This window comes from Cervus canadensis, chromosome 22 (genome assembly GCF_019320065.1).
Source record: "Cervus canadensis isolate Bull #8, Minnesota chromosome 22, ASM1932006v1, whole genome shotgun sequence".
NCBI lineage: Eukaryota > Metazoa > Chordata > Mammalia > Artiodactyla > Cervidae > Cervus > Cervus canadensis.
Genome location: NC_057407.1, coordinates 47,225,807 through 47,238,511, shown reverse-complemented (window position 1 = coordinate 47,238,511; position 12,705 = coordinate 47,225,807). Strand labels below are relative to the sequence as shown.

General features: G+C 57.5%; 1 protein-coding gene across 8 annotated transcripts in view; it reads right to left on the bottom strand.

Moving 5' to 3' along the window:
- The window catches only part of SCN5A (sodium voltage-gated channel alpha subunit 5), a 101,191-nt gene that overhangs the window by 58,523 nt on the left and 29,963 nt on the right, over positions 1–12,705 (bottom strand). For 5 of the 8 annotated variants that reach the window (XM_043442306.1, XM_043442304.1, XM_043442308.1 and 2 more), the window contains 4 exons: positions 6,129–6,220; positions 2,807–3,046; positions 1,316–1,379; positions 10–151 (listed from right to left, as the gene is read on the bottom strand). In XM_043442306.1, the coding sequence (XP_043298241.1) occupies positions 10–151; positions 1,316–1,379; positions 2,807–3,046; positions 6,129–6,220 (538 nt within the window). Of the gene's footprint in view, positions 1–9; positions 152–1,315; positions 1,380–2,806; positions 3,047–6,128; positions 6,221–6,354; positions 6,447–12,705 lie in introns of all 8 variants that reach the window. The other 3 variants (XM_043442305.1, XM_043442310.1, XM_043442312.1) reach the window with 1 other exon arrangement.

Genomic DNA, 12,705 nt, shown 5'->3' with positions numbered 1-12,705 from the left:
CCCACGTACCTGCTGGTAGAGGCGCTCCCAGCAATCTTGCGTCATCAGTCGGAAGAGGGCAAGGAAGGCCCAGGCGAAGGAGTCGAAGCTGGTGTAGCCATGGTCAGGGTTCTCGCCTGCCTTCAGGCACGTATAGCCCTCGGGACATGTCCTGTGGCCAGACACACCGACTCTGTTCCATGCTGTGAGGGGGCCTCTGTCCCCGAGACTCTAGCCCCACACAGCGGGGTCCTGCTGTGCTGATTTTTCATGTTGTGCCTCCCACCCGGGACACTGTCTTCTCCTTTTCCCTTCATCTGTCTGCTGTGAGGCCTAAATCCAGCTCCCTCTGTCCACACGACATGCCATCCCAGCTGGTGTCTGCATTGCCTCTCCCCTCCCAGGGGAAGTGTCAAGGGCCTGGCTCAGGTTTCTTCCCTGTCTGCCTACCCCAGGGGAGCTGGGCATAAGGCAGACACCGTGGGGGAGCACTGAGGCTGAGTTGAATAGAAGAGACCCGGGCAAAGGCCAGACCATGGGGTTGTGGGATGATTCTGGGGGAGACAGTCTGGGGGCCGGCCATGTCTGGAGGGGACAGTCTCTCTTCCAAAAGGGAGCACTGGGCTGGAGCCATGAGAGGAGTGTGAGACAGAGGATGGAGACAAGGGAAACTTGGCAAGTAGGAGGATGCAACCAAGGGGCCTCTGCACCTTGCTAATGTGCTAAATTAAGAAAAGAAGACTTTCTCTTTGGCAACAGGAAGGGCTCCGGAACTTCATATTCAGACATGCAGGCCTGTTGTCCCGCAGAGCACCTCCCCTCGGGGAGCCTGTGTGACCCTGCGGGACAGGTACCCTGACCCAGGTGCGGTGTGCACGGGCCCTGGAAGATGCACGTGGCGACTGGGCATCTCTGGGAACCGCACCCTGCTTGCCCTGGAGGAGAGTCTAGGCTGCCAGGGGAGGCCATACTTACTCTTAACCTGATGGACAGTTCAAGATGGAGAAAGCGAAGACAGGAAGGGGAGGGTGCCACCCTGGGGGGCTTTGGGAAGGGAATGGAGCCAGGGTTGGACTGGTGGGGGGCCCTGCAGTGCTTCCTGGGTCCTCTCTTCATCATTCTGTCTGCCCTCCCTGCAGAGGTGAGCCCCCTTCTCTTTCTTTACCTCTCCCAGGTGTATCCCTGTGGGGGTAGGGGGGCATCTTCCAGAGACCTGGCAGGGAAGAGAGCCAGGGAAAGGTCTTGTGGTCCCTGGCATCAGGGCATAAACAGAAAGCATTGGAAGGAGATCCCCCTGGCTGGGTGAGGCGGCCCTGGGGTGGTGGGTGGTACGTACCCAGCGTCGGAGCTGTTCCCACAGAGTAACACGTCAGAGGTGCCATTCTTGAGTAGGTAATTTTCTGGAAGAGAAGCATCTGATAATGAGGGGCATGTGGGGCCCAGACTCCTGGGGTTTCCAACCTACATCCTGGGCGTGGGGAGGGGTAAGAGGCACCGCTGGGTGTCTTCCGTCCGCTTCTCTACCCCGGCCCTGACCTCTGCCCTCTGCCTGGCCAGGTTTGAGAAGCTGGCCACTTCTCTGGCCTTCCGCTTGCCCCTCCTCAGACAGTCAGCTGTCAGTGTCCCCAGTGGACTCAGGAAGTCCCCACAGGGAACTTCTACACCTGCTCCAGTCACTCAGGGGCCAACCTCGGTCATGAGAGGCCACGAACTAGGAGGCAGGGGTCTGTTCAGACAGGGCTAGGGTTGGACCAGGTGAGACATGGGGCACCAATCATGTCGCCTCCATCTGTGGCCATCTATCAGTCCCCCTCCCGCCCCACTACCTGCCTCAGTCTTAGGCAGCAGTTTTCCAAGACCAGCAGCATCAAGCACCAGCTGGGAGCTGGTTAGAAAGGCAACTTCCCAGAGATACTGACTCAGAAACCCGGGAGGTGCAGCCTAGCAGTCTGTGTTTCCCGGAACCTTCCAGGTGACTCTTGCAAGCATGAAAGTTTTAGAACTGCTGCTACATGGCCACAGCTGAATCACAAGCAGATTCACTCACAGAGTTTCCATCTATTTCATTTTTCTAAAGTGGACTGCTGGTGTAGGTTAGAGGCCTTGACTTCAGAATGGCCATCGGGGCCCTTGTCGACTAGCACGTGGCCTTGTACCAGCATCTACCATCAACCTTTGGTCCAGACTGATCGCTCTAGACAAGGAGGGTGCTGGCCATCAGCCTGGAGGATGGAAGTGTAACCCACAGGGCAGTGAAAGAACCTGAGGGGCCTGTATGGCTTTGCACCATCACAGAACTTGTCCTGGGCTGCACGCGGATGGAATTAACGTCCTGACAAGGATCACTGACGTCAAGTGACAAAGCCCAGGCCAAGCAGATGGGCTCTCCACTCCGAAGCCTCAAAAACTGTCCCAGCTCTGTTCCCCGACCCATTCCCAAGGGAAACCCCTCCCCCTGGAAACCAGCAGGCAGGCTGGTTTCTTCATCACTCCCGACCCTGCAAACATTGTAACTGCTGTTCCCCTATCTACCTCTCCATCCTCCTGTCCTTCAAGGGTCATCTCCCCGTACAGCCTGAGACCTCAGGAGAACTCAGCCTGAGAACTCAGTGCTAAGACTGCTCCTCTCCTGACCTCTCTCCCAGAGCCCCAGAGGGCAGGGGCGGGGATCCCTGACACCCAGCCAGGTCTCGGGGGGTGCTGCAGGTAGGTCTTGGATGTCCCCGGAAGGAGGCTTCTGTGGGAGATGCCTGGCCCTGGGTGGGAGACGCCCAGCCCTGGTGGGGATGTCAGAACCCTGCCGGGGGCCACAGGGCCAAGTTGGCACCTGGGGCGTTGAGGTAGCGGTCCAGCGATTCCCAGATCAGGCCGTCGGCCTCCACGGAGCCACTGGTGCCGTTGGTGCCGTTGAGCATCGTGAAGTTGCGAACGCACTTGTGCCTCAGGTTGCCCATGAAGAGCTGCAGGCCGATGAGGGCGAAGACGCTGAGGCAGAAGACCGTGAGGACCATCACGTCGGCCAGCTTCTTCACAGACTGGATCAGGGCCCCCACGATGGTCTTCAGGCCTGGGGGAGGTGAGGCGGAGCGCAGGGTCACCCACGGCACCATGTCCCCTGCTCCGGTGAGCAGGGGCTGGGCCTGAGGGGTGCTGGACTGGGTGGGCGATCATGAGCTGGGGGCAGGGGAGGGCGGCCTCTCTTGGGTTTTTCAGACCAAAGCTCCCCCTTTCCTCTGCTGCCGAGATTCTGTCCTGATCCCCTGCAGCGGGAGTCCAGCCTGGAGTGCCTCTGTGTATTTTCAGAGGGGCCTCATTCTCTTAGCTCTCCCGCAGCCAGATACCTGATATAAGTCTGGAAAGTGCTGTTTCCTTGAGGGACAGAACACTCAAAGCTTGTCCCTCTCTCACTGGTCCCTTTAAATGCAGCCCCTGGGAAGGAGACAGAGGGCCAGGCCCGTTCCAGGGCAATGGAGAGCCTTGGCCTTGATCCTGAGATGGGAAGAGACACAGCCATTCTCAGCAGGGGAATGTGTGTGCCAGGGAGGTGTGTGTGGGGGCGTGTAGGATCCGGCAAGGCCGTGGTGGGTGATGTCCCACGGAGCCTGTTCTGCCTCAGGTCACACCTTTTGGGAAAGGCTCAGGGGCACCTATTTTGCATTTTCCTCCTCTGCCCTGCACCCTGGGGACTCGTCCCCGTCCATTCTGCGCCCCAGAGCTGAGAGGCCGTGATGTGTTAGTTGCACGGCCCAGTTCCCTGCAGAAGCCAGCACCACACAGAACAGCACGTGTAGACACCTTGGGTGTGACACTTGGCTGCGGTCCTGTGACAAGTTCACAAGTTCGAGCAGAGCATGGGGAGCAAGGGAACCTCTCTGCCAGCAGCGGGGACTCACCCCCCCACCCCTCCTCCTCCCCGCCCTCCTCCCTCCATCAGAGCCGCCAGATCTCAGATTAAGCCCCATCCATCCATCGTCCAGCCGGTTAATGTGTTAGGAGCACCCGCGTGGCAGTGCCCATGACTCAGAGACAAGGAGGCAGCGCTGGGCAAACCCGGGAGAGGGGAGAGGAAGTCCTCCCCACAGCGCCAGCAACGCTGCTGCCTGCCCGGGGCTCGGAGGCACTCAGCGTCCTCTCTGAAATCGTCCTGGCAGATGTTGGCAACTGCCTGGGCAGTGAGAGCACCTCGCAGGGGTCTGGGCCCGGAGAGGTGGTGGGGATGGGATTCACGAGCCCTCTAGTCCAGGACTATGCTTCATCGCTAGCGGAGCTTCTGGGACCCTGTGGTAGCCTTCTGGTTCTCCTCACCATGCCCACTGAAAGAGGCATGGGGAAGGGGGCAAAGTGAGGGGCAGTGGGCAGCAGCTCACAATTCCAAACTGGACTCTGCCTCCACAGCATCTTTGGCCTGAGGCACTCAGTTCAAGGCTCTGAACACCTCCTAATCTATGGGGATAGTGTTCTTGGGAACAATCAGTTGGTGACCCATCCCTTTAACCATTTCTCAGATTGATGACAGAGTCTGCTTCTGGCCAGGAGGATTCCAACTAGGGAGAGGGGTTCTCTCTGAAAAGACCCAGGAAGGGCTGGGTCCTGGCGGATCAAAATTCTGATTCCTTCCCATTTTAAAGGAAAGGAGACTGAGGTCTGGAGAGAGCCACGGCTATTAAGCCTCAGTGCAGGGGACACCTCCTCCAGGGAGACTTCTGTAATGCTGACCACAGCATTTTCCTGATGCTCACTTTCAAGAGCTGCTGTCTGGCAGCTTTGAAGAGACCCAGTGGGACTGGGCTGGGAATGGCGGGCTCCCTCTCCTTTAACTCCAGACAGAGAAGGCGTTTCTTGTCAGCCTTTTTTTAAATAAAACAAACTGGCACATGCCTTTTCCTGATGGCTCTGGTCAATGTGCATGCCTACCTTTGCCGGGTGTGTGCTGTGAGGTCCCCGGGGCCCTAGAGGACAGACCCCGAGGGATCTGAGGATGGGTGTGTACCAAGGCCAATGACACCTGTTGCGACTGTGGGCTGGGGAAGGCTTCATGGGAACTGGAGCGTCCTGTCTCACTCGCTGTGACCTCTTAGCAGGCCTGGGCCCCTTGTGGGAAGTGTGGCTGCAAGTGGCTCCTGTGATCAGCCCATGGTGGGATCAGAGCCAGAAAGGGGCATTCTGAGGCTCAGGGTGAAGTCAGCATGAATGGGGGCTCCCCTTAAATGGTAAGTGAGCCCCACCAGGGGAGGCAGAACTTCAGGGAGCTCAGAGCAGGGCCCCTGGCTCCCTGGAGGCAGCAACAGCCAGAAGCAGGCAGAGGGCCCAGGACCCATCCACTTTCCGCATCAGGAGTGGGTACCACCATCTGGTTCTGCCACCTCTCCAGACTGGTTGGCGTACAACCTGTTTCCAGCTGCCTGTTCAAAAGAAGTGCCTGCTCCGGTTCTGAGTGTGGATGTGCTGGGAGGGGCCTCTGGGCTCGGACAACGTCAGAAGTCTTAGAGAACTTTCCTAGGCGGATGGGGTCAGCTGGCTTTCTAGAGAGGCCACTTGGGCCTCGGCAGGTTTCCCGGGGACAATTGCCAACATGTTGCCAAGGAGAATTTCTTCCCGAGGCTACCATGCACGGTTTGCTAAACGTCTACCGCACATGCAGCGAGGGCTGTTAGACGCCAAGGCCCGGCGACACCTGTCCACAGAGTACACTCTATCACAGAATGGGGCGGGAGTGCCAGCCATACCTGTGTCACCCGAGGGGGTGGTTTCCCTACAAACAGTTCTTTTAGTTTTCTGGTTGCAGGATGATGCTTCGAGGGGAAGCCACACACACATAAGCTTTCACCTCTTCCGACAGTTGAGTTCAGTTTGGGAAAGCAATCACTGTCCTGGGAAGAATTTGGGTCCAACCCAGGCCCTTCCACGGTGTCCTCTGGGCCCCCAGGGGTCTGCAGTGGTGGGCTTTGCTGGGGTGGGTCTGGAGCCCCTTCAAGGCACTGAGGGGACAACCGTGTCCACTGCCAATAGCCCCCACATCTGAGCTCTGGGAAAGGTACTCTGGGGACAGGCATATTCGGGGGGACCTTTCCAAGGGTTGCCTTGGCCCCCAGGTGGCTGGAAAGGCCCAAGCGTATCCCTCCAGCCTTGGCGTTTAACCTGATTTTCACCTGAAATGACTGATATAGTTTTCAGGGCCCGGAGGACTCGGAAGGTACGTAAAGCTGAGACATTGCCCAGGTCCACAAATTCAGTGGTGTATCTGTAACAGGGGAAATTCACACACAAAACAGTGACAACACACCAGGAGGACACACGGTCAGAGGAGGGGGGTGGGGGAAACAGAGAGAGAGTCACTTGTAGCTGAGATCTGGGAGGCAAACCTGAGCATCTTACCTGGGATAACTGAAATAGTTTTTAGAGCTCTCAGGACTCTGAAAGTTCGAAGAGCCGACAAATTGCCTAGTTTTATATTTTCTGATACATACCTGCAGAATCAAACCACAGTTATTGGGAATTACAAAGCAGCACCTCAGCCCACCCTCCCCGACCAGCCCTCTCTCTCCTCCCGCTCCCACGGGAGGGCTGGTCATGACCCACGGCCTCCCCCAGGTCTTATTCCTGCTCTCAATCCCTCCTGCCATGGGGACCTCAGCGAGGATGCCTTAAGAGGGTCCACAGAGCAAGCTCCCAGGCAGCTCTCTTGGTGACGGTCCCGTGAACAACCGGCGCTAAGAGGTGGCTACCCTGCCACATGCTCCACGCCACTGGAGACTGTGATGCACGGCCACATGGTGGGGTCTGAGGCTGGGGACATGGCCAAGAGGGAAACTCCATTTTCCAGGGGGAAAGTGATAAAGGAAGCAAGCGGGTGTCTGGTCCTAGCTGTGCTCTGCATTTTCTGCAGTGTCACGGGCTCATGCCTTGAAGCTCTGACCTGTGGGACTCAGAAGCCCCAGAGACCACTGTGGAGGCAAGGCGGGGTGTCTGAAGGCAGCCTGCTTGCTCCTTCCAACCACAAATCTCTGTGCAAGGGCTGATTCAGGAGTCCCTGAAGTCAGAGGGTGGCGGTGACCTGAGAACTCAGAGGGAGAAGACTTCCCAAGAAGATGCTTTGGAAGGTGAGACGGGAGCTTGCCCAGACAGTGAGCTCTTTGACCACAGGCAATGACCAACACAAGAAGAGGAAAAAAGCAGGTTGTGGAGTCCTAGGCATGTGCCAACCCCTCTCCCATGAGTCCACCTCTGTCTTGGTGTCCCCTTATGATGGGTCTCCATGGGAGGAGTCGCCTTGGGAAGTGAGCAGCCCTCCTGGGGATGTGTCCTTCTCAGGCCTGAGTGGTGCTTAGCTGGGCTGAGTGGCCATGGGCACAACTTGGACAACAGATTCCATAGGCCCAGAAGGAAGGCGTTGGTCTCTGGGGGGCTGGGCCCACCCAAGCAGAACACAAGGACACGCGTGGATGGGTCCCATGACCAGGATGTCTGAGCATGGATGGATAGTGTGTGCCCGGGGCCGTTGGGAGAGTGGCAAGTGACTGGTGATATTTAATCAAAGGTTTCACATCCAGGGTGTCTGACATTTAACCGAAGGTGTCTGATGTTTGACAAAGAACAGCGGACTCTGGATGGCTCATGTGTAACCAAGTGTGTCTGACCCGGTGTCTGAGTGACGTCAGCCCAGGGACACTGGGTGAGTGTTGAGGGTGGGTTGACAGGGCTGATGGACTCACTCTGCCAGTCATTGTGGCCCTCCAGGCCCTTCCACTCTGCTTAGAGCTTCTGAATCTGCCTTCAAGCTCTGGGGGTCTTCAGGGAGGGACCTGGCAGGCTGCACCAAGGGACTCGGTGACCTGAGGTTGGTCGGGTCCAGCCTGGTCCAGCGCTGACACCAGCTTCCTGTCCGTCCACTCGTGGGGCTCCTCCATCCTCATGGGGCGCTGTGGACCAAGCCTGCTCCCTCCTCATTCTCCATATCCCTTCAGGGATGGGAAGTCAGCAGACTCATTCTCAGCAGAGCTTTACTTCTGTCTACCCCAGGTCCTTTCTATGGTGTGGTCCATTTCTTCCATTTCTTCCACTGGACTCACGGCAGCCTGAAAATCTTTCTTGGGCGCAACAGTCAGATACAGCCTTGGCTTCCGATGGGAGGTAAACATCACCTCATCTGTTGATTTGGTTGAAGCTCCCTCTCAACTTTGGATGGCTAGTCCACTTTCTGTGAGGGCTCTGACCCTTAGGCCTCTGAGGGTCACACATTCTCCTCTCAGGCTTGGACTCTGTCCTGACATGGTGTGGCCATGGGATTGTCAGGAGGAGCCTGGGCCATTGCCAATGTCGCTGTTACATGGAAGCCATGGTTCTAGCCTGCAGGAGGCTCTGGGTCCATTTTCTGTGGCTACTCCAGTGGGTGTGCCCCAGAACAGAGTTTTCTTGCTGAGGACGCTGGCGTCAAGGCTGTGTCTCCTGGGTATAGGGAATGGGCAGAGAGCTGTGCCAGAGAGGGATCCCACTACTTCAGTCTCTTATCCCTTCCAGGCCCTGCCTGTCCCCTTGGGTCTCCAGGGAAGCCCTGCCCATCTCCTGCTTGGATTTAGCCAGTCTGTGCCCATCCCAGCGTAGACCCTGCCTCCTCCATCCCCTCAGGGTCCCTAGTCAACACCTGCTGGGCACAGGGAAGCCAAGACCCCAAGGGGTATGCGCCCCATAGCCTTCCAGGCCAGTGGCGTGGCTGAGAACGGGGCGGGGCCAGCGGTCAAAATACTGAGGAGGAAGAAGCCTGGAAGGTGGGTGCAGGAAAGGGTGAGGGCAAGGTGTGTCTGTGAGCACGTCTGTGACATGGGGGCCTGCTGCCTCTTTCACTCAGCCCAGCACCTGGTGCCTGGCTGCTTCCCATCTCGGGGCCCGAGACCCTCAGCGAAGCCTCTCGTGGGGCCCTGGGGTACGGCAAGGCAGGAGAGACCCTATATCTAGCAAAGGGGCAGCTTCAACAGTGGCCCAGAGTGGGGTGGAGCAGAGATCCGTGCTGCCCAAATGCTCCATCAAGCCGTTCTACTCTTTCTGCAGTGGCCAAGTCTCAGGGCAGGGGCAGACAGCTGGGGTGGGATCGCGGGCCCTGACACAGAAAGAGCAGACGGTGGTGGGGTAGAGTTCTACCCCATCACACCAGCCCCAGTGCGAGAGGAAGGCTTCTGGAGGCTGAGGAGCCGTGAGGAAGGCAGAGCCCGGCCTTCCTCCTGCTCGGCCCCCATCCGGGCATGCAGCCCATTCCAGGCAGACGGCCCCTCCTGGGCTGCGAGGCAGAGGTGCAGCCAGCACGTTAGCTACTGCAGTGATTGCCACCCTCTCCTCTCTGCCCTCCCTCCCTTCCCCTCCAGGTTTGGTTTCCATAACAACCCCAGAAGGTGGGAGGCAGCTGGTAATGCCCAGCTGAAAGGGGGGCCACAGGAAGAGCTCTGGCTGGAGGGTTGCAAGTGGAGCCTGACAGGCTTCCTGGCACCCTCCTCTGACCCTCCACAATCTCTAAAGTGGGTGGGACTGGGGATCAGGTGGAAGCCTAAGTCAGAAACATCAGATTAGGGGTGCTTCTCAAGGTTACGAGTTAGGAGACCTGGTTTGAGTCCCTGCGTTGCTGCTGATTCATCCTACAATTTGAGGCAAGGAGTAGGCTCTCTTTGAGCCTCAGTTTCTCCGTCGTTAAAACTGAGGGGAGGTGGGGGAATGTCACTGAACAGAACTTTCCTGCCACTTTGATTATCCTAGGAGCCCCACATTACTGAATCACTTTGGTTATAGCAGAACGCTTTTCACTGCATCACCACAGCAGTAATTCATTGTTTTCACAAAGCAGGAGCACTGTCAATCAACGTGCTGGGCCAATCTAGCCCAGAGAGCAAATCTGGCATTCCAGGCAGCCCCAGGGGAAGTGAGCAGGCCATTTCTTGTGAGACACTCAGAAACGTGGAAGCAGTCTGGTGGCCTTGGAGGTTTTGCTCTGCTTTTTCAGCCCAGGGTCAGTATAGAATGAGGACAGGAGGCCTTGGTGAGCAAGGCACTCCTGCTCTGCGATTCTGAATGAAGGGAGTAGTTTCCCTTGGGATTCCGTGGGGTGGCTGACTGGGATTCTCTCACGAGACAGGACAGGAGGACTTCCTAGGAGTGAGATGGAGAGGACTCAGAGCACCGCCCAGAGTCACGGGCTGAAGACAAGTTAAAACTTGGCTCCTGACATCAGACAAGGGGCCCAGGGTTCTGGGCATGTTGTTGCAATAACCCAGTTCTCTGCTCAGGCTCCAGGACGGGAAGGTAGGGGAGGCTGAGGCAGACGCTGTATCCTCCTCCTGTGACTTCAGGCCCTCAGGGGTCTGTGGATCACCGCCCACCTCCCGCAGGCACCTGAGAGCCGGGGCCTAGCGATCCTACCCCGCTCTCATCAATCCTGGATGATGAGACACAGAGAACGCTACCTCCCTCCTCACACCTTGGACTCACCTCCCAGCTCTGGGTTCTCAGTTGATGACCCTGCCTCTCACCACAGAGAAAACAGAAGCAATCAGAAGAGAAATTCTTGCTCTCATCATCGGCTCTATCAATCCACCCCCACTGCCACTGGGAATTCTGTCTTCCCTGCTCTTACGGCCAACACTCCCCCCAGATCCTGGGTTCCCGACACCTCGGGGCCAGCTCAAGGGCCTTGCTCCTGCAGTCGGCCCCTTTCACCATCACCGACTTGCCCTCTCTCCTGGATCGCTCCCATCAACCTGCACAGATGCTCCCTTCTTTAAGGGTCCTCCCTTCACCCATCCTCCCCTCTGATCACCATCTTACCTTGGGTCTTCTTTTAGAGTAAACCCCACAGACCAGATGGGTACACCTGCCCTCCTCCACTCTCCTCCCACCCTCCCTCGAGCCCTCTCTAATCAGGTGTGTGTCCCCCGTCTTGTTAAGGTCAAGGGCATCTGCCATTTTTATGTTGTTGACTCCAACAGTGCACCTCGGGTCTCACGAGCCTCCTTGTGGTTTCCTTCGAGTCACGTCCCCTCGTTGGCTTTCAGGACACTGCTCTCTCCTGGTTTTCCTCAGCCCTCCCCGGGGGTTCCTGCCAGTCTCTCTGCTCCATCCTCCTTCTTCCTGACTTCACGATGTCGGAGCGTCCCAGGGTACAGTCCCCAGGCGGCTTCCCTTCCCTGGCGACTCTCCCAGATGATCTCATCCGGTCTCCTGGCTTTAAATACCATCCGTATCCCGATGGCTTCTAAATTTATACCTCCGAGTGGACCTCTTTCCTGAACTCCAGGCTGGAAGATCCAGTTGCTGATTCGGTATCTCACCCTGGATGCTTTCATACTTAACATATTCCAGACCGGATATTCGAGTCTTCTCCTCCCTCCGTTCTCCAGGCCGACACATGGTCACAGCAGCCACCCAGCTGCTCACGCCAAAAGCTGCCTCGAGGTCTCCTGTCAGCCCTACTTTCAAATACCCCCAGAATCTGACCGTATCTCACACCTTCTCCACGGGGACCCTGGTCCCAGCCACCATCCTCTCTCTCCTGGCTACCAAAACAGCACCTGCGCTTACCCTTCCCCAGAGTCCCACCCACAGAGCAGCCAGGCCACCTCCTCGAAGGTAAAGCAGAGTGCGCCCCGCCCTGCTTTTAACCCCCATCAGTTCTCATCACACTCGACTCTTTTCTCAGCCTGTAGGGTGAAGTCTGTCTCCCACAGCCCAGGGCTCTTGCCCTTGTTAGCTCAGCTCTGTCCAGGCCTAAATCGACACTGGACCCCGGGCGAGTGGTAGCCCCTCTCCGAGCCTCAGTTTCCCCACCTGTAAAAGGGTGGGCTGGAGTCAGCTGACCAGTAGTGTGCCTAGAAACAGGGGCTCTGCTGCCTGTTCTGACCGGCAGACAGAAAGCGCCCCATCATCAAGGTCCAGCTTCTCTCTTTCCCTCTGTCCTCCAGCGTATGGCTGAGCTCAGAGCCGCTCACAGCCAAGGGCCAATAAAGACTTTGTCATGAACAGGCGGATTTAGTCAATCTGAGAAACCTAGAAAGCAGCAGCAGAACTGCACCTCAGATAGCACCCAGTTCAACACCACCCCTTCACCAGTGGGGAAAGCGAGGCTCTGAAGGGGCAGGGAGCATAATCCACACGGGCTCTGCTGTGGCCAAGGTGTAGTGCCCAGCCCTGCACACCCTGGGCTCTCCACACACATCGGTCTTTCAGAAAGGGTTTGACGGCTAAGCCCCTGACCACAGCTCCTGCATGAGAGGCCTGCCCTGATCCCTCAACCCCGCCAGAACCCAGCATCCGTTGTCTGAGATATCCAGAGTGGCATGCCTCAGTCCAACCCCTCAGCAAGAGGTCTCCTCCCAGGCAAGGAAGTGGGGCTTCAGCCGGTGGAGCAGCAGGCCTAGGGTCATGTCTGCTCATCTGTGAAATGGAGATAAGGGACCCCAATCCCGTCTACCTCTCTGGCTGGTGTGAGGACCCAGTGGATCGTGTCGGTGACTAGGGGTCTCGCAATGTGCCAGGCGTGGGGTCTGTGAGTGGAGACTGGAGCCACGCCAGGGTGCCTGGCAGGAGCTCCTGGGGGTGTTTGGCCACTTCTCTGGGCTCCTTTGCTCTCTCTCCTGCAGTTTAAGTCACCTTGGGATCCAGGTCACTTTTCATAGTGGTCCAGAGATTCCAGGTTGTAACACTGGTTTCCCTTGATGGAAAGTGCAGAGGATGCGAAACCAGAATCTT